Genomic DNA, 24,408 nt, shown 5'->3' on the forward strand with positions numbered 1-24,408 from the left:
GAGAACAAGATAAAAGAGTAAATCCTAATTCTTAACCTATAAAATAAGTCAATTAATAGCAAAGTTAGAAATGACTCTAGATTTCCTAGTTTTCCTTCCCAAGTTTCATCTAGTAAGATAACAGTTAAAAAAATAAGAGCTTAAAAAAAATCCCGAAGATATAATTTCAAAAGGAAAAACGCAGCCACATCTTGTCGTCTTCTGTAGGTTAGAGGTAGTAAAGACGATTTGACAGTGACAGATTTGGTTCTCTATGAATACTCTGGCCAACAAGGAAAGCCAGTTTGTGGGCATACTGGCAGGGAGCAGGAACACGAATGACACCCTTTAGTGGAAGAAAAAAAAAAGGTTCTATTACTTTAAAAGTAACTTCTCTAAGTTACAAATCTCAGTATTAACAGTAAAAGCCTTTGAAAACACAGCAATTCCATTTTGAAAAGTGAATCTCACTGATGTGGATAAATATCAATTAATAAAAAAATACTTACTGGCCAGTTGTAATAGATGTGACATAGCTTGTAAGTTAACCTCTGTATGTGGTCTGGCTTCAGGCCACTGCTGTCATAGATGACATTATAATGTGTGGGAGAAACACTACCACTTCTCACTGCCTGGCTCACGATAAAAAAATCATACCTGGAATTACATAAGAAAAAAACCACATGGGTATGAGGCTTATCTTTTTCAAAGCTAAAGTTAAGATGATTCAAGTTTCTTACAGTAGAAAGATCCTGTATACTAATGTAACCTAATCTTTTCCAAACGTGTGCTTCCTTGAATTCAGAACTTGCTATTCATGAGCCGTTTGGGAATGCTTATGTGTGAAAGAGGTTTAAGATACTACTTTGTTTTATATTTTAAATACCTATCATTGATGCCTAAGGGCATTAACGAATGTTGGACCTGGCTGCTAATTATGACAGTGCACGCTGTACAACAGGCCACTGTTTCCACTCCACATCTGAGGGAGACAGCCGAGTGGGAATAGGCTCTAGAATCAAGAACCAAGTAGCGCAAACATAAAGGAATAGATGTCAGTTTTTGTTTCTTTGGTTTTTTTGAGGTACCAATTAAGTATCAATTCAGAAATGCTGTAATCCAGCCTGATAAAGATATTAAGAAATTGATTATGTCCCTTAAAATGAGACAAATTATAAAATCAGAATTGATCTACAACAGATTATAGCCATCTGGAAAAATGAGGCTTTCAGAATCACTAAATGATGTGCCCAAAAGAACAGTGAAATCGTAACAGAACTAGAATCAAAACGTTAGTTCCCAACTTAAGCACCTTATCATTCAAAGTAGACTTCTCCAAGTATTTCAGTAGACTAGTAGCTATTAAGTGTTAAAGAACATTGAGTAAAAAGTAATCAAGTTTTTTGATACTTTAAAATCCAACTTGGATTTTACTCTGATTGTTTTAAAAAGTTGTCTTCAGGTCAATGCTATACCTAAGCTTTGGTCGTCAGAGTAGCAGTAATGTTAGAAAGCATTGTGAGGTCGTTCTGAATGATTAAAGAGAGTCCTACAGGAAATGAAACTGTCAATTATCTTAGCCATTTTGTCCTCCCTCAGTGATTTTTCCCAACAGGTTAGAATCCTTCTGACAACTATTGCCTGCCTGAGAAAAAGACACAATCTAAGACAAAGAATCTTGAAATAAGTATTTCTATATGCTGTCAGCTAACAGGACTAAGTAGATCTAAAATCTGTATTATCATTTGTCTACATAAATTTAAGTATAGTAATGCCTCATTTACCTGCAGGAGACGTGCTACACATTTAAACTTTGCCCCCTAGGCTGACACTTTACCTTGATTAAAGCTGCCCTTTTTTAAAGACTCCACTAATTTATGTATAAAAACAGAAACTGTCCTATTCACTCTCGTGAGGAGGGTGTTACTGTGGACTGACCAATCACTTGCCATCAGGAAGGTGACTTAGTGCACTGAGCACCATCCCCCACAAAATGAAACTTGAGGACCCAAGTTTCATGACTTTGCAGTTGAACTGCTGTGTGCTGAGAGCATGAGCATTTGCCCCTGAATGTTCTAGGTGGCTTTCTCATGGCAGAGTGCAGCTCACAGGTACATAGTGTTTACTCATGCGTGCTTAGTTGCTGAGTCATGTTTGACTCTTTGTGACCCCATGGACTGTGGCCTGCCAGGCTCCTCTGACCATGCAATTTTCCAGCCAAGAATACTGGAGTGGGTTGCCATTTTCTGCTCCAGGGGATCTCCCTGACCCAGAGAGCGAACCCATCTTCTCTTGCGTATCTTGCATTGGCAGGTGGATTTTTACCACTGTGCCACCTAGAAGTCCCTAATGTTTACTCAGAAGTCACTTTTCTCATCTGCAGCTGTGTCTTTAGATGGAATTTTCTAACCTGTGGATAACCAAGTACATTAATGGATCTAAAAATTTTGATTGGAAAACAATAATCTATGAATGAGGTTACATATGTTAAAAAAAAAAAAAGCCACAGCAATCTACAGCAGCAGTTCTTAAACTCTGTACATATAACTAAGGTCATAAATGATAACCCTCTTCCCTCAGAGAGAAACTGCACAGAAACCTCTGCTCACCATGTCAGACACTAAGTTCATACATCATAGGCATTATTAGGGCAAACTAATGACAAGTATTAGTATTTATAAGAAATAAAGTATAAGAACTAAAAAGTAAATATGGTAAAAGGTAATAAGGCATAGAGATTATGCTAAAAGACAAAGCAGAAACCAATCTTTATCTAATACGGAACTTACCATTCTGGTCTTGTAACCTCTACATCAATAACTGTTCCAGGGAGTGGATTCTGAAGTCTTCCTCCAGACTGAGCAAAAAATCTGGCGTTGACACGTTTCTTCACCACAATGACTGTTAGTCTTGGGCTTAAGATGGTGATGAACGTAGCTACATTTAGTCAGTCATACTTTCAGGGCACTGAATCATTCATACATTCATACACTCCATTAAAAAAGAAATGCATCTCCCTCTTGGGTATATTATTTATCCAAGTTGTGAAGGAAGATTCCACAACTTGTAAGGACCTGGAGTTTGGACCAGGAATAAACTGTGAGTAGAAAATAAAATGGCAAGGTTATGTAGTTTTTTAATTAGTAAACCAAGCATATAACATACCTAGCACACTAAAATGTTAAACCCAGCATGGCTTTAAAGTTCACAGTCTGAGACCCTTTTCAGTGGACACTTCCTACTACATGGAAAGTAAGTGTGCCCAGTCGTGTCTGACTCTGAGGCCCCATGGACTGTAGCCTGACAGGCTCCTCTGTCCATGGGATTCTCCAGGCAAGAATGCTGGAATAGGGCGCCATTTCCTACTCCAGGGGACCTTCCCCACCCAGGGATCAAACCCACGTCTCTTGCTTTTCCTGCAGTGGCAGGCAGATTCTCTACCACTAGCAAGCACCGCCTGGGAAGCCCGTGGAAAGTAAAATCTTTGACAAGTAAGCTAATTTGAGTAGTCTCAAAATCTAATCTGCTTTTCAAAATGACTAGTTGACAGTGTATCAGAGGATCTCTGTATCTGTCTGTCTCTCACACTCAATCACTCCTCAGTTGATCCTTAGCGATACAAGAACATTCTCTGTCACCCTGTCCCTTCCAAACCCCATTCAGGTGGCTTCTTTCCTGTGTCAAGACCACTCCTCTCCCCTAGTGAGCTTTCAGCTCTGTGTCACATTAGATTCACCGCCTCTAACAAGCTTCTTGGCTCTTCTGAGGACAGCCCTTTAACTGGCAGGTCATACTGAGCTTGAATACCCTTTCCAACCATCCCTTAAAGGTTTATTTCAAATTCATTGCCTGATACAATCACACTGTATACACATGTGCATTTGGGAATAAATGCATTATAACATATTAAGCACTTAGTGCTATCATATAATAAGCATTTGATAAAAATTATGATTTTCAATACCTTAACTTTCCTCTGCTCTTTTTCTAGCTACAAAATTAGTTCCTTAAGAGCACAAATATACTTTATTCTAAAAACTGGAAAGCAGAGGACCTCACATGCCGTATGGACCTGCCTGGTAATGTTTGACTCAAGTAGGTAGTTCACAGTATACTGTCTAGACTGATGGTCCAGAAGATTCCAAATTGGGAACCTCCACTCATTGCTAAACCTAACTTGTGCTGCTTCATGGTAGCAGTAAGCAAATATACAAGGGGTAGGAAAATGATTTTACTTCAGTAAACAGAGGACATTTTTAGAAATATCACTGTTTCCACAGTAGAGCCACTGCTGCCCAGCAACAAGAGATCTGCATATTACAAAGCCACCGTCTCAGGAACCAAAAGACAAAGTAGATTTTAGTCCTGGGACATCTCAAGAAATGATTTTGCAAATGTGGTGATAGAAAGAAAGTCACAACTATGTTGAAGTGACTTTTTGATTTGTTCTTAACCAAACATCCTAAATCAGCTAATCCATGACACATCTTTATAAAACGCTAATTATCAACATTTCAATTCAAAAACAAATACTGATAACAAACAAATAAGATAACAGCAAATGTTAAAATCCAAACTCTGTGTCTTAAAAGTAAGCGGTAATTCTTGGATATTATTTTACTTTATATGCAACTCAAAACTTTTTTTTAGATGAAGTACCTACTATATATTGAGAGCCTACTGGGTATTTTATGAAGTACACTGAACATTCCGGCATTTCTTTCAGCAGCCTTGGTGAGGTGCATCCCGTTTCACAGATGAAGGCGAAGCTGGGATCAACCTAACTAATTCTAAGACATGTTGTCTTGCTCACTAATTTCCGCAGCCCCCAAAGAACAGCACAATTGACAATGTGAAATCTACTGCACGCAGTGGCCTGTTATGCACCAGCACAGGCAATCAATTTAAATCCTCCCTCCCTGCAACTTTTCTTTTTCTAAGGGAGAAAACAAATTAAAACTTACAAAACTTTACAAAGTAGAACAAAATACCAATGAAAAATATAAGCATTAAGAATTTTAAGATAGGAAAGAACATTAACTTTCATTTAAAAAATATTTTTAAATGCTATTGGCATTTTAATCTGAACCTCAATTACTTCAAAAGAGATAAAAACATCCCTGACTTGCCCTGAGAACTTACTGGCATAAGGATCACATTTTAAGAAGCGTGTAACACTCAGAGGGGTTCTTTCAGAAATCGGCCAAAAAAGACTTGGAAGCCCCCTTCAATTTAGCTAGAAATAAGTCCTTAATGCTCATCCCATGGGCCACATAAATCACATGGAGCCCAGATACTGTCAAACGACTTTCAAGACCCTCATTTTCTATAATGATAACAAATGCTGCTGAAAAGGTTTGGCAAAAATAATCAGTCTTCTGCATGAAGCAGAAGCAGATATTAAGAAGAGGTGACAAGAATACACAAAAGAGCTGTACAAAAAGCTCTTAATGACCCAGATAACCATGATGGTGTAGTCACTCACCTAGAGCCAGACATCTTGGAGTGTGAAGTAAACTGGGCCTTAGGAAGCATTACTGTGAACAAAGCTCATGGAGGTGATGGAATTCCAGAGCTATTTCAGTCCTACAAGATGATGCTGTGAAAGTGCTTCACTCAATATGCCAGCAAATTTTAAAAACTCAGCAGTGACCACAGGACTGGAAAAGGTCAGTTTTCATTCCAAACCCAAAGAAAGGCAATGACAAGGAATACTCAAATTATCATACAACTGCATTCATTTCACATGCTAGCAAGATTATGCTCAAAATCCTTCAAGCTAGGCTTCAACAGTACATGAACTGAGAACTTCCAGATGTATAAGCTGGATTTAGAAAAGGTAGAGGAACCAGAGATCAAACTGGATCCAGAGATCCTCTGGCTTAAAGAAAAAGCAAGGCAATTAAAAAAAAAAAATCTACTTCTGCTTCATTGACTACGCAAAAACCTCTGACTGTGTGGATCAAAACAAACTGTGGAACGGTCTTAAAGATATGGGAATATCAGACTACCTTACCTACCTCCTGAGAAACCTGTATGCAGGTCAGGAAGCAACAGTTAGAACTGGACATGGAAAAACAGACTGGTCCCAAACTGGGAAAGAGTACATCAAGGCTGTATATTGTTCACCCTGCTTATTTAACTTATATGCAGTTTACATCATGAGAAATACTGGGCTGGATGACTCCCAAGCTGGAATTTAGATTGCCGGGAGAAATACAAACAACCTCAGATATGTAGATGATACCACTTTAATGGTAGAAAGTGAAGAGGAACTGAAGAGTCTTTAGATGAAGGTGAAAGAGGAGAGTGAAAAATCTGACTTGAAAATCAACATTCAAAAAATAAAGATCATAGAATCCACTCCCATCACTTCATGGCAAAAAGATGTGGAAATAGTGTCAGATTTTATTTTCTTGGGCTCCAAAATCACTGTGGATGGTGACTGCAGTCACAAAACTAAGTTGCTTGCTCCTTGGAAGCAAAGCTATGACAAACCTAGAAAGCATATTAAAAAGCAGAGACATTACTTTGCTGACAAAGGTCCATATATTCAAAGCTATGGTTTTTCCAGTAGTCATGTATGGATGTGAGAGTTGGGGAGGGAGGAGGGAGGGGAGTTCAGGATGGGGAACACGTGTATACCTGTGGTGGATTCATGTTGATGTATGGCAAAACCAATACAATATTGTAAAGTAATTAGCCTCCAATTAAAATAAATATTTTTTTTTTTTTTAAAAAGGCTGAGTGCCAAAGAATTGATGCTTTCAAACAGTGGTGCTGGAGATTCTTGAGAGTCCCATGGACACAGCAAGGAGATCAAGTCAATCAATCGAAGGAAATCAACCCTGAATATTCATTGGAAGGACTGGTGCTGAAGTTGAAGCTCCAATACTCCAGCCACTTGATTCGAAGAGCCAACATATTGGAAACGACCCTGATGCTGGGAAAGACTGAGGGCAAGAAGAGAAGGGGGTGACAGAGAATGAGATGGTTGGATGGCATCATCAACTCAATTGACATGAGTCTGAGTAAACTCTAGGATATAGTCAAAGACAGGGAAGGCTGGTGTGCTGCAGTCCATAGGGTCACAAAGCATCAAACATGATCTAGAAACTGAACAATATGCATATGCAAGCACATACAAAGATACCTCCTGGATATTCTAAGCATCTTCAAAAATCAACTCCACAAAATATATTATGCACTGAGCCCTTCATATTCAACAGTCCCTGATCTCAACTTGCTTACAATATGAGAAAGAAAACAGCGAAAAGTTAAACAATGTAACTTATTAGAACAGCTATCTTGAGATGGCATGCAATTTACTGCCAGAGAGCACCAACAAATGACCTTGGTAGGAGAGCAAAGCAAAAACCAATGTAGGTCTCAAAGGAGAGCCCGAGAAGCATTCAGTTATGAGTACAGCTCCCCTTGGCTGCGAAGACTGCCTCAAAGGACAGACGTTAACGGTCTCCTCCTAGGACACCAAACACATGCCAATCATCAAACCATCAAAAACCAGTCCAGCTGAGTTCAAAGAAATTAAACAAGTATTTGTTGTTCAAGGAGGTAGAGAAAGAGTACGTTAAGACTATCTGGAAGGTTTATTTCAACCAATGCTGTGGACGCCTACGGCTGCATTGGGATAATCAGACCCTCATACTTCAAGGCTGCAGGAGAGAAAAGTGGCAGCGGCTGGTCAGTGAAGGTGTTTCCATGTGTCATTCATTGAAGGAACTTCCACTCTCCATTTCTAGCCTCTCCTCTACAAAACAGTCTCCATGAGACACCCACCCCCCAACCCCTTCCATTACCTCAAGTCCTATTGCGCCTATAAAGTTAATTTCTCACTTACCTTTCCACCTTGTGATGTTATTTTCAAAGATACAAAATGCAGTTTTATAAAAAGGAAAACACTTTACATGTCATATGCTTACTTGTAACCTCTACCAACAGATTTCAGGCAATCCAAAAACTGTGGTACTTCATAGTTCACCAATGTTTTAAGCTGACCGTCTCCTACGCCATCCCGATACACAATAATTCGACTAGGCATGTATTCATTGCAGCTATTCCAAGCCCTTAGAGCAGCTGAAAGAAAGCCAGAAAAGTTTTAAATACCTAATACATTAACACAGAACAAAAAAAATGTGCTTCTACCAAACTCCAGGCACAGGTTTTTGTTTTTGTTTTCCCAGAATCACAGCTTTAAGATAGCTTCTGGAAGACGAGTTTGGAGGCCAGACTGACACACAACAGGTGGCTTACCTTGTAAGCACACCTTCAGCCCGTCTACTAGCTCTTGTCCTCTGTCTTGAAACACACAGCGAGAGAACCAGCTATTCAGAGAAAACATGGCTGAGGTGAGAATACAGCCACACAGAACGTTTTCACTTTTCAATTTTTCTATATCTATGCAATTTATTATCTTTAACTTCCTTGATGAAATCTTAAACGGAGGTAACAAGATATAGGAAATCGCTCATAGACAAAGCTTTTTTTTTTTCCCATTATAAATCAATCCCATAATTCCATCACTGAGGAAGAAATAAATGTAAGTTGTAATAGCCAGATATGCCTCTAGGTTTACACCTCAATATACATAGACGCATACTAATACTATACTCCTGGTAAAAGACAGTCTTCTAAAAGATAAAATACCTTGAAATACGCCCAAGTACCAGTAATGCCAACACATCAGTGCTTCAATTTTCATTCTTCTTGGCAATTCTATTAGTTTTAAGAAAAGCACTGAAAAATAATTTCACTATGTTGATATACAAGTGACTGGGTAAACTTTGAGTGGGTTTTCCAAAATAAAGTTAACATGGAAACTTGAAATTACATTCAAAATAATAAATTTATTAAAGAAGCTTTTAGAGATTGTCACATTTAAAGAGATGCGTCCTCTCACCAAGTACAAATAATAAAATAACCTAGAATGTAGTCTGACCACTACAGATTAAGGGCCAGTGAAGGACATTAAAAATGGTTAGAGCAGCTAATAACTGGTTTCTTTCCTAACTATTTTATTGGATCTAATGTAAAAGATCCAATAAACGCTGGGCTGGAAGAAGCACAAGCTGGAATCAAGATTGCCGGGAGAAACATCAATAACCTCAGATATGCAGATGATACCACCCTTATGGCAGAAAGTGAAGAGGAACTAAAAAGCCTCTTAATGAAAGTGAAAGAGGAGAGTAAAAATGTTGGCTTAAAGCTCAACATTCAGAAAACAAAGATCATGGCATCCGGTCCCATCACTTCATGGCAAATACATGGGGAAACAGTGGAAAACAGTGGCTGACTTTATTTTTTGGGGCTCCAAAATCCCTGCAGATGGTGACTGCAGCCCTGAAATTAAAAGACGCTTATTCCTTGGAAGGAAAGTTATGACCAACCTAGATAGCATATTCAAAAGCAGAGACATTACTTTGCCAACAAAGGTCTATCTTGTCAAGGCTATGGTTCTTCCAGTAGTCATCAATGGATGTGAGAGTTGGACTGTGAAGAAAGCTGAGCACCGAAGAATTGATGCTTTTGAACTGTGGTGTTGGAGAAGACTCTTGAGAGTCCCTTGCACTGCAAGGAGATCCAACCAGTGTATTCTGAAGGAGATCTGCCCTGGGATTTCTTTGGAAGGAATGATGCTAAAGCTGAAACTCCAGTACTTTGGCCATCTCATGCAAAGAATTGACTCATTGGAAAAGACCCTGATGCTGGGAGGGATTGGGAGCAGGAGGAAAAGGGGATGACAGAGGATGGAATGGCTGGATGGCATCATCGACTCGATGGACGTGAGTCTGAGTGAAATCTGGGAGTTGGTGATGGACAGGGAGGCCTGGTGTCCTGCCATTCATGGGGTCACAAAGAGTCGGACATGACTGAGCGACTGAACTGAACTGAATGTAAAAGAAACCAAGTTAAAAAATTAACACAATTCTGGTACTCCCCAGACACTGGCCCCTGCACTCATGTCCTATTTGCCTATGTTCAGCACTTAATCTACGGCTATCAAAGCCCACTTACCGAGTCATCCCTTCATTGATGCTTGCCACAAATCCTGCAATTGACCTCCGTCCAGCTGTGGTATCATGGTAACAATCAATGCCAACTATCATCGCTAGCTTCAGCTTTAACAAGAACATCGTAATTTTAGATACAATGGAATGCCAATACAATAAAAATACATTTTTTTAAATAAAAAAACTTATATCTAGCAATTAAATCAAACTTACAGGCATATCAACCCTCCAGAGCTCTCCTCCCATCTTGCAGTTCATCTGCAGCGCAATCTTTGTAGCAATGGCCATGACAGTCTGTTGCTTGCCTAAGGTTCGGGCCACCACACACTGACTTGGAGTAGGGCAATCTGTACATAAGTATTTTTTAATAGCATCATATTTGTCTTTCCGATTACTTGATAACAGACAAACAACCTAAAAACAAACAAAATGTCCTCATTACAAACAATTAGGAAACTGATAATGAAATTCAAAGAAGAAGAGAGGAAACTAAACCCACCCGTGATTCATAAACACATAATCATTTACTGATATTAATACTTTACTATCCATCTCTGCCACAGAGCTAGTAAGTATGACATTAACATTTACATAATGCTCACTGAGAGTAACTGGGTGCTCAGTCATGTCCAACTCTTTGCAACCCTTTGGACTGTAGCCCACCAGGATCCTCTGTCCATGGGATTTTTCAGGCAAGAATATACTGGAGTGGGTTGCCATTTCCTCCTCCAGGGATCTTCCTGTGCCTCTTATGTCTCTTGCACTGCAGGCAGGTTCTTTACCGCTGAGCCATCAGGAACGCCCATAACGCTCATTACATTCAACTAAGTAATATATACTAAGCATGAAATCAAGTTAAGCAAACAATTTAAAACCGAGTATCATTAAAACTTGAGAAGTTAGTTAAACATGGTCTGTTATCAGCTTGGAAAAATTTACAAGTAGGGAATAGGGCAAAATAAGTTAGTGATAACTTACAGGTGGACAAATAAAAGCATTTCTAAAATGCTTACAATTTTCATTTACTCATGCCCTACCTAGAATCACGGCTTTTAAACTCTCAAAGCTCTGGCTTGGGAGTATGATCACACTATGAAGTTTCCTAGAAGTTCATGGGCAATTCTAGGGAAACTGAAATGACTGATCTAAACAGACGCCTGTCCCAAATGGAGGTTAGTCAAAGGATACACATTTCCAGTTAAAAAGTAAGTTTTGAGAATCTAGTGTATAGCATGGTGATCACAGTTATACATACATTATATACTTGAAAGCTGCTAACAGAGTGATCTTAAAGGTTATTACCACATATACAAAGAAGAATTGCAATTACGTGAGATGATGGAGGTATTAACTAACGTGCTGTGGTCATCATTTCACAATATATCAAATCATCACACTGTGCATTTTAAACTCACACAATGTTAAATGTCAATTACATCATAAAAAGGCTGGAAAATTAACCAAGCAACTAAGCCACCTATATTTGCCCAAATTCTGAGGATTCAAGTTCTGAAGCTGAATCCAACTCCAACTTACTGCTGTATTCCCCAATTTATAGTCCCAGATTTTATTTTTCTGCCATAGTCCCCAGTAAAATAATTTTCCTACCCTTGGTGTCTCTATTATTCAAGACAACTTAATAGAACTCTGCCTGTGGCATTTAAGTATGAGACAAAGGACTAAAAGGAATCCATTAGAAGAAACCAACTCATTTCTTAGGTTTAAAGCAATACAGGTGGATTGTGTTTCATTAAATTTGTCTTCGCCATCTTATTAATTATACTAAGTGTAACTACAAATATACTAATTATACCACATGTGCTGGACAAGTACTGATTTCTACCCTTGTGCCTTTTCTCCTCCTTACTCCCTCTCTGAAATTTTCTAGAATTAGAGCATTTGAGTCTGGGTAAATTTAAGATGGCTTTGTTTTCTTCCATCCCTTCCTTACCATCTGCAGCACACAAGCTCCTAGGCACCCAACTAAAGCCAGCATTAACTGGCATTAATCTTAGGAAGGTAAAATATGTATTTTGTGACTGGTTTGGGAACCTAATTGTAACATTTTTAACACAGAACTCAAGTTCAAAGGATTACCAATGTCCCATTTAAAACAACTGATTCCAGGTCAACTGCCTACATATCAACTAGCTACTTACTATCTGGGTATCTGACGTAACCTTTTGCTGTAAGACTCTTAAATAGGCTTCAGTTCTATCATCCACTTCAATCCTAGAATGGAAATACGTAATTCAACATTCAGAAAAAGTTAACCAAAAAAATGTACTACATGTTAAAAGGTTCCCACAGATTGTAACACAAGCAACACTTCTGGGTGAAATATTAAATAGAACATCAGGAGCAGCCATGTAGTCAAAAGGAATTCTAACACACTCAACGGCAACTGTCTGAGAAATAGTCCTTTTTTTGTCCCACTCATTCTTAGTGACTCGAACACATTTCTGTGTCCACCATACGAGGAACTTTATCAGATCTTTAAGATAATTTAATATTTTTAATAGTTTTAACAGTTTGAGTTCCCACCTTCCAAATGACTATGAGTCAATTTTCAGAGTAGAAATGACTTGATAAACTTACATTATTGCTTTTTTCATTTGTATGCCCATGGCTGGTGTAACTTTAAATAGATTTTGTATCAACGAATTGGCTGCTTCATAATTTCTTCGAGTATAGATCAACAACCAGTTATCTAGTGGCTTAACACTAATTAATGGTGCACCTCTTGTTTCTTTTGACCAATCTGCAAATTGTGGATTGTAATCAAACTAGAAGAAAGTTCAGAGACATTGTAAATTCCATTGTAAGTTCTCGGGGATAAAGCCAAAAATTCTTCAGTAATTCTACCATGGCATAGTGTAAATCTCAAAGTACTACTTTTTAATGTGAACTGCAGTCATAAACAATGGTTTAAGTGAGGAAAAAGAAAAATATATTTAAAGGATTACAGCAATTTTATTTAAAATACACTCATATTAACAGCTGCCACTCAAGTGCTCACCTGCCTATAACAGTATCTTAAGCTATAGCCCTTTTTTAAATCTTTTATAAAATCTTACAAGGATAGATACTATTTACCTTCTGATAAAGATATAAAAAAACAAGGCCTTGAAAGTTAAGTGACTTTATGACTGAGGTGTCAGAAACTGAGAGCAAGCTATGAAAACATCTGACAGTAAGGCAGAAAGCTAACACATAACTCAAAGTACAGTGCCCTATATCACAGAGGGAAAAGCCTGCTTTTTACATGTCCTACCCACCTCCTGAGCAACTCTTATACAAGAATATATATTTACTACAAAGGATAATAAAGAAATAGTAATTAAAATATTAAGCTACATGATTAGGTTGTTATCCATAGAACATTTCAAAAACAGAAGAGCACAGCTTTTTATAAAGGGATTTTTTAAATTTTGGTACTTGTAGTGTTTTGATTACACAAAAACATATTTTAGAATACTTGCTTTCCTTTTCTGGAGATAAGATATAAAAGGTATCACAATATTTCATATATATATATATATATATATATATATATATATATATATATATATCTCCATATACGTGTGTATGTGTGCAAATATATATATCCCTAACAAACAAAGTCAGATACGACTGAAGCGACTTAGCAGCAGCAGCAGCAGCAACAAACAAATGGTCCAGGAAAAAAATGAAGCTAAATAAACAGGGAGTTTTCCACGTAAAAGTTCACTGTAGTGGTAGACAAAATATCAACCCAATTAGATACTTAAGAGACTTCCACTATACCTCAATTTAAAAAATTCAGGTTATTTAAAAAATTAAGCCACCTATTATCTCAGTCTCACAGATGGTTTTGAAGAGAAGCAACAGGCTTTGCTTTCTTGAGTGTTTCCAACACTTCCTCCTCCTGTATTCAGATTGGTGGACAAAGAGAGGCTGTGGGTCAGGGAAAAGAGGAAAGGACTACACTGGCATGCAATTAGGTTATTTGTGCTTGCTTTATTGTGAATCTGAACCAAACCTGATTTCACTGACAACTTTAAAGAACTGCCTTACTGTTTTTCCACCTTGATGAATCTTTTCTGCTTGCAAAATTCTTCCTGAGAAGGACAGTAAGTTGGAGTCAAAGCTCAAACCCCAGTCTCGAAGTTCCCTCTGCACATTATCATCTCTGTAAATTTAACATATTGCTTATCACTAAATGTAAGGAAACAGCAAAAACTAATATACACAAGCAAATAGAGACCCACTGCAGCCTATAACAAATGTCAATGTTTCTTTCAGGATTGAAATACTGGTGAGAATGCTAGGAAACACAGAAATGTTTTTCTCTTATTATGTCTATGTTTCCCTTCACAATATCCTTTCATTTAAAATTCTGATGCCCAAACTATCTCCTCCTCAAAGTAAACACAATGCTGTCACAATTTCACTTTCTATTTTATTCTCTTTTTCTAACAGAATTAGGAATACCATGGTTTAACTTAACATGAAAGTCACTCAGTCACGTCTGACTCTTTACAACCCCATGTACAGTCCATGGAATTCTCCAGGCCAGAATACTGGAGGGCATAGCCTTTGCCTTCTCCAGGGGATATTCCCAACCCAGGGGTTGAACCCAGGTCTCCCGCATTGCAGGCAGATTCTTTACCAGCTGAGCCACAAGGGAAGCCCAAGAATACTGGAGTGGGTAGCCTATCCCTTCTCCAGCAGCCTTTGCCTTCTCCAGGGGATCTTCCCAACCCAGGGATCGAACCCAGGTCTCCCACATTGCAGGCAGATTCTTGACCAGCTGAGCCACAAGGGAAGCCCAAGAATACTGGAGTGGGTAAACCTATCCCTTCTCCAGCAGATCTTCCCGACCCAGGAACTGAACCCAGATCTCCTGCACTGCAGGTGATTCTTCACCAACTGAGCTAATTATCCCCTGACAAACAGCAGCCTCACTTTGAAACATGAAGAACCCACCCTGAATACTGAAAATACACATAAAAAACAAAATTACTTTCTGTCATTCCCCTGAGAAAGTCACTCCTCCAAACCCACGTAAAATAAAGAACTGAAAACATACCCCAGGAAAGCATAGATGACTTACTTATGAATATAATCAATCAGTCTTCCTACTTCACGCTGCCTTTGCTCTGGAGTTAGTCTTGTATGAACAGCCAAGTCTTTCATCACATTAAAATCATTACGCATTTTATCAGTTAAACCTTTAAACAGAGTAAAACTATACAGTTAAAGAAACAAGAATCGTGTCTAACTATATGGAATGTAGGGTGGTGATGAGTGAAAGAACTCCCAGGAGGCAAACCAGTTTTAAGGGTCGGGCTAGTGGTGGGGAGGATGGGTGCGGTAAAGGAATGTTTAAATGGCTTCTAGAACTGAAGGGGAGCTACGCAGTGGCTTCATCCGATGAAGACAAGTCAGCATACCTGTGAGGTAGCAGAGCTCAGGGATAAGCATGGCTGGGCCTGGTAATGTGCCGCCGGGGCCTCTCCTTCTCTTAGGTTGACTGACCAAAACTGGCTGTTTCAAGTCAGTGATTTCCTGGTTATATTGCTATTTAAGGGAAGAAAGATATCGCTGTTCACAGTAAATGCCTTTAGTAACATGTTAAGGGACAAAAAAAAGTTTCACTTTTTAAAACTAAGCATATATGCTAATAGCAAGGCTAGTATCTGTTTCCAAGTAAAACACACTGTCTTTCTGGTCCTACTAAAATAGGTTGTGATTTATAGACTCATCTTTTCTCCTAAAAACTTAAATGGTCAAGGATGGTAAGGCTCTAAGTTTTGACTTTTTGTTACATTTCTATTTACTTCATTTTTTTGACTTCTTGGTTCAGAAGCAGTAGTCTGTGTAACTAACAGCATAATTCCTCTAAAACTACTCATAGTAAGGATGAGCTCATGAAAGAAGTCTCACGCTAAGAATAAAGGGGGGAGGGAAAATGTGTATACTCTATGGAACAGTGTTAATCAGGGAAAGTTGAAAGTTTACTTTGCAGTTGAATTTCAACTGAGCAGTATTAAGGTTCCCCATCTTTTAAGATTGCCCACATGCAATCACTGTCTAAGATTAGATTTATAATATGTAAAGAGATCAAACATGTTGATGTCTAGGATCTAACATGTGTGAGACAGGCCTCTGGCCTCCAGGTCAGCGCTACAGTTCTAGACCACAGCAGACCTCTTGCGTTCCCTTCACTAAGCGCTTCTGGCCCTGTCTCCTGAAGACCTATCATTTCCTGTATCCTCTTCTAGCATCGCTATCCTGGTTAATTTAGCTCTAACTTTATTCTCAAATAAAATCACATCTGCAGTAAGCATACAAGACAGTAGTACCATCACAGCCATTTCATGAGTGTTGCTCTCTCCAGAAGACTATTCCACCTGCCCATTCCTTCTTCCTGGCATACAATCAAGGTCCTGGCCACCTACCATCATGAAGTAAGAGACCACGAATTTTAGCTTGCATTGACTCTGTCCTACACTCATCTCTTTACCAATCATCCAGGCAAAAAAAAATTCTAAGTAGAACATGCATGTATGACCTCTGCTCCACTTATCTGTATTATTTATCATACTATTTTTATTAGGGGTCTATTAACAGTCACCCTGCTTACACACCATTCACTTGGGTATACACACAAGCTGCGTAGTGATTTCAGAAGTATTCCTATTTCTCTATTTCACCAAAGGGCCTTAAAACGCATAATTCTTAATTACAGAGCCGTGGGATTTTCCTCTTACACTCTTAGTACGTAAAAGAAAGCCTGTCAGTTCTTTTAACACTTCCCCCTACATCTGAAGAACTAGCACTTTCATTTCTGTTTAATATTAGATTTTTAAAGTTATTGACCATGATCTTCCCTTCCAAAGGCCCTTCTCTCCCACCCTGGGTATTTCCTAGATATTCTCTTCAACATATAATATCTAAGCCATCACTTATTACTAAAACTGAATTTCCACTAAGAAGTTTTAAGAATGCCTTATTTCTTTCACATATTTCAAATCCACCCAACTGTTAACATATTATATCTGAAGTCTTTGCACAGACTGGAGATCACCTCAAGAGTAAATATATAGCAACTGGGGACCTGAGGCAGAACCCTGAAGTATGTCAACATTTAAAAGGTCACTTGTGGAAGAACAAGCAGGCATGTAAGATTCGGTACTAGTCAGAGAAGGGGAGAATTTTCCTTGATCTTGCTTCAGGTTTAAATCAACTTTCAACTGTGTCCTCTCTGTATTTGCTACTGATGTATACCAACTCTTCCCATCCCTGATCGTGATTATTCAAATGAACTACAGAAAAATGCCAGAACTCGTTTGTCACAGTAACCTCTGACACTCAGAAGAATCTAGGTCAAACATGGTTCAAGTCCACAAGGAATTTTCAGAGGTTAAAAACAGCAGTAGGGAAATCAAGCTGAGATGACCCTTGGCCTGTTTTCATTTTGCCAGAGTAAGACCAGTTCTTAATGCAACTTCTTAGGGCATCATTTCCCTCCAGAGTGGCATCTGATCTTCTCATTCACAGGAGAGCAGCTGAAGATCAGGCAGCAATGGATTTTTCAGCAAAAAGACATTTCAAAGATCACCAGTCAGATGAATACTTTTGACATTATATATATATACACACACACACATAATAGTTCATTTATTCTACTTATTAGAAAAAAGAAATAATCTACAGAAAGTAGAAAAAAGTTATATAAATTTTAGCACTTCAAAAACAAGCTTTAAATTTTAATTGATGTGTTTTCCTGCACTTCTGACAGAGCCCATCAAATGGGAAGTGACTTCTAAGGATTTAGGAGGCAGATCTGCTCATCTCTGACCACTACAACATTTGATGCCTTCCTACAGAAACATTTTATTTTTTCTTCTAGTCAGTAGCTGTTCTTTCTATTAGGTAGGTGCAAAAGTAACTGCAGTTTTACACTGTTGAACTTTGCCATTTGATATTGGAATACATTCTTAAATAAATGTGGTTATACATCATGTTAATGTACATTTCTTGCTTTATGTTTTTTTGCTAATGACTTATTACTTGCTGCTTATATTTATTTTAGACTATAGAAATGTTGGAGAAGGCAATGGCACCCCACTCCAGTACTCTTGCCTGGAAAATCCCATGGGCGGAAGAGCCTGGTGGGCTGCAGTCCATGTGGTCACGAACAATCGGAAACGACTGAGCGACTTCACTTTCACTTTTCACTTTCATGCACTGGAGAAGGAAATGGCAACCCACTCCAGTGTTCTTGCCAGGAGAATCTCAGGGACAGGGGAGCCTGGTGGGCTGCCGTCTCTGGGGTCGCACAGAGTCGGACACAACTAAAGCAACTTAGCAGCAGCAGCATAGAAATGTTACACAAAAAGCAAATTCAAGCAATATTTTTTTCAGTCCAAAATGGATCATAAAGCAGCAGAGACAACTTACAACAATACATGTGGCCTAGGAACTGCTAACAAATGTACACTGCAGAAGTTTTACAAAAGACACAAGAGATGTGAAGATGAGGAAAACAGCGGCCGGGCGTCAGAAATGGACAACGACCAACTGAGAGCATCACTGAACCTGACCCTCTTACAGTTATACCAGACGCTGCTGCAGAACTCATCGTCAACCATTCTACGGTCATTCTGCATTTGAAGCAAACTGGAAAGGTGAAAAAGTTCCACAAATGGGTGCCTCACAAGCTGACCACAAACCAAAACACTAGTTTTGAACTGTCTTATTATTCTATGCACAATATCAAAAGTGGATTTTATACAACTGGCGACAACCAGCTCAGTGGTTAGACCGAGAAGCAGCTCCAAAGCACTTCCCAAAGACAAACTTGCGCCAAAAAATATTTTTCTGGCCATCTGATGCTCGTATGATCCACTACAGTTTTCTGAATCCCAGCGAAAACATTACATATGAAAGGTATGCTCAGCAAATTGATGAGACGCACCAAAAACTGCAAGCCTGCAGCCAGTATTAGTCAACAAAACAGGCCCACTTCTCCACAACAATGCCTAACCTCACATCACATAATCAACGCTTCAAAAGTTGAAACAATTGGGCTACAAGGTTTTGCCTCATCTGCCATATTCACCTGACCTTGTGCCAACTGACTACCACTTTTTCAAGTATCTCGACAACTTTCTATAGGCAAAATGCTTCCACAACCAGCAGAAGGCAGCAAATGCTTTCCAAGAGTTCATCTAATCCTGAAGCACAGATTTTTACACTATAGGAATAAACAAACTTATTTCTCATTGGCAAAAATGTGTTGATTTGAATGCTCCCTATTTTGGTTAATAAAGATATGTTGGATCCTAGTTATGAAAGACTAGAGATCTCTTCAAGAAAATTACAGATACCAAGGGAACATTTCATGCAAAGATGGGCACAATAAAGGAAAGAAACAGTATGGACCTAATAGAAGCAGGAAAAAAAAAAAAAAAGAAGAAGAAGAGGTGGGAAGAATACACAGAAGAATGGTACAAAAAAGATCTTAATGACCCAGATAACCATGATGGTGTGATCACTCACCAAGAGCAAGATATCCTGGAGTGCAAAGTCAAATAGGCCTGAGGAAGCATCACTTTGAACAAAGCTAGTGGAGGTGATGGAATTCCAGCTGAGCTATTTCAAATCCTAAAAGATGATACTGTTAAAGTGCTGCACTCAATATGCCAGCAAATTTGGAAAACTCAGCAGTGGCCACAGGACTGGAAACGGTCAGTTTTCATTCTAATCCCAAAGAAAGGCTATGCCAAAGAATGTTTAAATTACCGCAAAATTGCACTCATCTTCCACACTAGCAAAGTAATGCTCAAAATTCTCCAAGTTAAGGCTTCAACAGTACGTGAACCAAGAACTTTCAGATGTACAAGGTGGATTTAGAAAAGGTAGAGGAACCAGAGATCAAACTGCCAGCATCCACTGGATCATAGAAAAAGCAAGAGAATCACAGAAAAACATCTAATTCTGCTTCCTTGACACTAAAGCCTTTGACTGTGTGGCTCAAGAACATACTGAAAGATTCTGAAAAAGATGGGAATACTAGACCACCTGACCCTCCTCCTGAGAAATCCATATGCAGGTCAAGAAGCAACGGTCAGAACTAGACATGGAACAACAGACTGGTTCCAAATCGGGAAAGGAGTATGTCAAGGCTGTATATTGTCACCATGCATATGCAGAGTACATCATGCGAAATGCTGGGCTAGATTAAGCATAAGCTGGAATCAAGATTGCCAGGAGAAATACCAATAAGCTCAGATATGCAGATGACACCACCCTTATGGCAGAAAGCAAAGACAAACTAAAGAGCCTCTTGATGAAAGTGAAAGAGGAGAGTGAAAAAGTTGGCTTAAAACTCAGCATTCAGAAAACGAAGATCATGGCACCCAGTCCCATAACTTCATGGCAAAGAGATGGGGAAACAATGGAAACAGTAGCAGACTTTTATTTTCTTGGGCTCCAAAATCACTGCAGATGGTGACTGCAGCCATGAAATTAAAAGGCGCTTGCTCCTTGGAAGAAAAGCTATGACAAACTTAGACAGAATATTAAAAAGCAGAGACATTACTGACAAAGGTCTGTTCAGTCAAAGCTATGGTTTTTCCAATAGTCATGTATGGATGTGAGAGATGGACCATAAATAAAGTTGAGTGCCAAAGAATTAATGCTTTTGAACTGTGCTGTTGGAGAAGACTCTTGAGAGTCCCCTGAACAGCAAGGAGATCAAACCAGTCAATCCTAAAGGAAATCAGTCCTGAGCATTCATTAGAAGGACTGATGCTGAAGTTCTAGTACTTTGGCCACCTGATGCAAAGAACTGACTCACTGGAAAAGACCCTGGTGCTGGGAAAGATTGAAGGCAGGAGGGGAAGGGGACAACAGAGGATGAGATGGTTGAATGGCATCACCGACTTGATGGACACGAGTTTGAGGAAGCTCCAGGAGTTGGTGATGGACAGGAAAGCCTGGCGTGTTGCAGTCCACGGGGTCGCAGAGAGTCAGACATGACTGATCAACTGAACTGAACTGATGATGACTTGAAATTCATGGTCCAAAGCCACAAATTACTTTTGTACAAACTTAATATTACTTGCCTCTGGTGTCTTTTTCAATTTAGTTATCACTGTGCCAAAAGCTAGAATCATCTTTTACAAACTGGTGCTAGAAGATCAACCACTGAACTTACTATCTAATCTCCATGAAACAAGTTTGTCTGAATTCTATCAACATGTTAGACAAAGATTAAGAGTTAACCCATTTGCAGATTTATCACAACTGATGCTAAGGGTTCAAAGACCTTGAGCTGCCATTGCCAGATGAAGTTTTTGAAGAAGTGCTAGTTACAGAAAGACAGTATGGTAAGCTGTTAACTTGTATTTTTTATCGTCTATTATCTATTTGTCCTCTACAGGGTTAAGCTCAAACGTAATCCTGAATCCACTTCAGAAAAAGAACCAGGAAAGAGCACATCTCACTTGCTTATGAGCTAACTATGCTGTGACTGGCTTGATAAACATATTTATATACAGCTTTAAGAGCCACTTGTTCCATATGTATTAGAAAATTCATTAGCTATTAGAAAATTCTACTGAAGGTATTTCAGATTTCTCCTAAGGTCTAAGCAATTCACATTAAAAAGATAAAAATCAATATTAATGTCTTACCTTCCTGTAGTACTCTAAGAAACTGACTTCAGAGCCATCTGCTTTTTTAAAGGTACTCTTTGGATTCTGGTCCCAGTCAATATCATCTACTCTGTATGTTTTGTTGTTATACCTATGACCAGTTGAGATTTGTCAATATTTGATTAAAACACATAGAAATGTTAAAGAAAAAAGAAAAAACTAGACAACATACACTTTATAGAAAATAAAATTTCAAATCAGTTGGTAATGTGCAATAGTATAGCAAGAACAGGAAACAAATTTCTTAACAGCTGTGAAGCCTGGTATGCTACAGTCTGTGGGGTTACAGAGTTGGACATGACTGAGCAACTGAACTGATGCTAGATGGATGTGGATGTAACCAAATTAATATTAGAAAATAAAATTATAACTAAAAAGGATAGAAATAATTGGGTATTTCTCCTTTTCAGATAATTATATTCCCCCCAAACTTTTAACTCAAGAGAGGTTGTAAGTTTCCCTCCCATTTCTGTGCTACTCTCCCCTCTCAATCTTAAACCCTACTTTCCAACTAACATTTTAGGGCTAGAAAGCCGAAACATCTTAAGACTTGTAAACTTAGTTTGCATTCTTAAAAGTCTTACTTGGTGAGAACAATTAAACCAATCAGTTCCTTAGACACTTGTTCTTGAAATTTGTGTTCTTCGGTTTGATGAAACAAGTTGAACATGAAATCTAAAACAGTTTCACTTCGAAGAACTTTATGACTGACATCAGTGCAGAGCATGATGTTATTTTCATACTGAAGAATAGAAGTAGTGAAGCCAGGCCAAATCACCAATCTGTCAAACGGAATGAAAGCCATGAAGTAACTCCTATGAATATCCCAATATGCTTTGTATGTAACAAGTTGTTTTTTACCTTTATTAGCTAGGTCAAAAGGATAAGTCTTTTAGTAAATTTACTTATTTTTATCTTTTTCAGATAAATACTGATCTTTTTAAGATCTCCAACAATGAATGTTATTTTATAATAACATTATAATTTCCATTTTAAATTAATACACTAACTTTACTAAATTTTTATATTGATCTAAAAACTTGAAAAGTCTAATTGAAAATATCTACAATTATTATAAATAAACCTAAACCATTTGAATGTATATCCTGATACACTGCAGTAACTTTTGAAGCAATCATAATTAGGTGATGAGTTTTTATGATGAGTTTAGGTGATGAGCAAATATGTGTATGTATGGATGTGGAAGTGGCATCCCACTCCAGTATTCTTGCCTGGAAAATCCCATGGACTGAGGAGCCTGGTAGGCTACAGTCCATGGGGTCGCAAAGAGTCGGACACAACTGAGCAACTTCACATTCACATGGATGTGTAAGCATGTATGGATATAAGAGATGGACCATAAAGAAAGCTGAGTGCTGAAGAACTGATGCTTTTGAACTGTGGTGTTGGAGAAGACTTTTGAGAGTCCCTTGGACTGCAAGGAGATCAAACCAGTCAACGCTAAAGGAAATCGGTCTAGAATATTCATTGTAAGGACTGATGCTGAAACTGAAGCTCCAATACTTTGGCCACCTGATGTGAAGAGCTGATTCACTGGAAAAGACCATGATGCTGGGAAAATTGAAGGCAGGAGGAGAAGGGGACAACAGAGGATGAGATGGTTGGATGGCATTACCGACTCAATGGACATGAGTTTGAGCAAGCTCCAGGAGCTGGTGATGGACAAGGAAGCCTCACGTACTGCAGTCTATGGGGTTGCAAAGAGTCGGACATGACTGAGCAACTAAAGAGCAAATATAAACTTTGTGCTGGAAAATGCTATGCTTTTTCCCTGTGACTAGTAAATATCACATGATCTTTAAAGATCCAGGTATTCTGGGATGTCTCCTTTATTGTTCAAACCAAGTTAAATGTTCATTTAATGTGATGGGTGCCATTTAACAGCCACAGTAAATCTGATCATTTCAAAATAGAGCATCACTTTCAAAGTCTGTGATTAAAGAAACTTCCCAATTTATACAAACCTATGATTTGGAATATCAATCGGGTCACTTGGGTTATAGTAATTCCGTCCAATTTGTTGCAAATTCATGATCTTCAAAAGCCTAGAATTTGAAAAGTCAGAATAATGACTACTGATAAGTATCCCATACTACAATTAGAATGGCATATTGCTTACAGCAGAGGTTGGCAAACTATGGCTTGTAGGTGGGCCAAATCCAGCCTACCTGCTGGTTTTCATATGGCCTAAGAGCTATTTTTTTTAAACAGCTTTTAAAGGTCTAGAAAAAAATCAAAACTATAATATGCATAAAGATGCATGAATTATATGAAATTCAAGTTTCAGTGTCCATCAGTAAAGTGTCCATCATTGGAACACAGCCATGATCATACATGCTCAATGACTGCTTTTCTGCTTCAACAGCAAAGTAGAATGGTTGAGATACATCTGGCCCTTTGCAAAAAAAAAGAAAAGTTTGCCAATCCATCATTTACAAAAAAGTAAATCTCCTATTGCATTAATTCAAGTAAATATCTATCAAGATTAATCAGTAGCAGATATCTTATGACCACCTTAAAAGGGTAAATTACAAACCCCAGTATTATGTCTCACTATTCTCATACCAATTTCAGTCTCATCCAGATTGCTTCCCACTCAGCAGGGGGATAGAGGGCAGTCTTCATAAAACATGTGTCCTAATTTTGGATTTAGAAAAAAAGAGCATCCACAC

General features: G+C 38.5%; 1 protein-coding gene across 1 annotated transcript in view; it reads right to left on the reverse strand.

Annotated features, from left to right (window-relative positions):
* Nucleotides 1–208: 208 nt before the first annotated feature.
* PIWIL1 (piwi like RNA-mediated gene silencing 1) overlaps nucleotides 209–24,408 on the reverse strand; it is a 35,622-nt gene continuing 11,422 nt past the window's right edge. Inside the window, exons 6-20 of the mRNA XM_068989999.1 lie at nucleotides 23,701–23,781; nucleotides 22,300–22,497; nucleotides 21,695–21,806; nucleotides 15,443–15,569; nucleotides 15,103–15,220; nucleotides 14,064–14,178; nucleotides 12,606–12,793; nucleotides 12,167–12,239; nucleotides 10,221–10,421; nucleotides 10,012–10,115; nucleotides 8,251–8,321; nucleotides 7,920–8,073; nucleotides 2,769–2,894; nucleotides 489–636; nucleotides 209–325 (exon numbers count right to left, since the gene is read on the reverse strand). Coding sequence (XP_068846100.1) covers nucleotides 209–325; nucleotides 489–636; nucleotides 2,769–2,894; nucleotides 7,920–8,073; nucleotides 8,251–8,321; nucleotides 10,012–10,115; nucleotides 10,221–10,421; nucleotides 12,167–12,239; nucleotides 12,606–12,793; nucleotides 14,064–14,178; nucleotides 15,103–15,220; nucleotides 15,443–15,569; nucleotides 21,695–21,806; nucleotides 22,300–22,497; nucleotides 23,701–23,781 — 1,933 coding nt within the window. The remainder of the gene's footprint in view (nucleotides 326–488; nucleotides 637–2,768; nucleotides 2,895–7,919; nucleotides 8,074–8,250; nucleotides 8,322–10,011; nucleotides 10,116–10,220; nucleotides 10,422–12,166; nucleotides 12,240–12,605; nucleotides 12,794–14,063; nucleotides 14,179–15,102; nucleotides 15,221–15,442; nucleotides 15,570–21,694; nucleotides 21,807–22,299; nucleotides 22,498–23,700; nucleotides 23,782–24,408) is intronic.

This window comes from Capricornis sumatraensis, chromosome 17 (genome assembly GCF_032405125.1).
Source record: "Capricornis sumatraensis isolate serow.1 chromosome 17, serow.2, whole genome shotgun sequence".
In the NCBI taxonomy this organism is placed as follows: domain Eukaryota; kingdom Metazoa; phylum Chordata; class Mammalia; order Artiodactyla; family Bovidae; genus Capricornis; species Capricornis sumatraensis.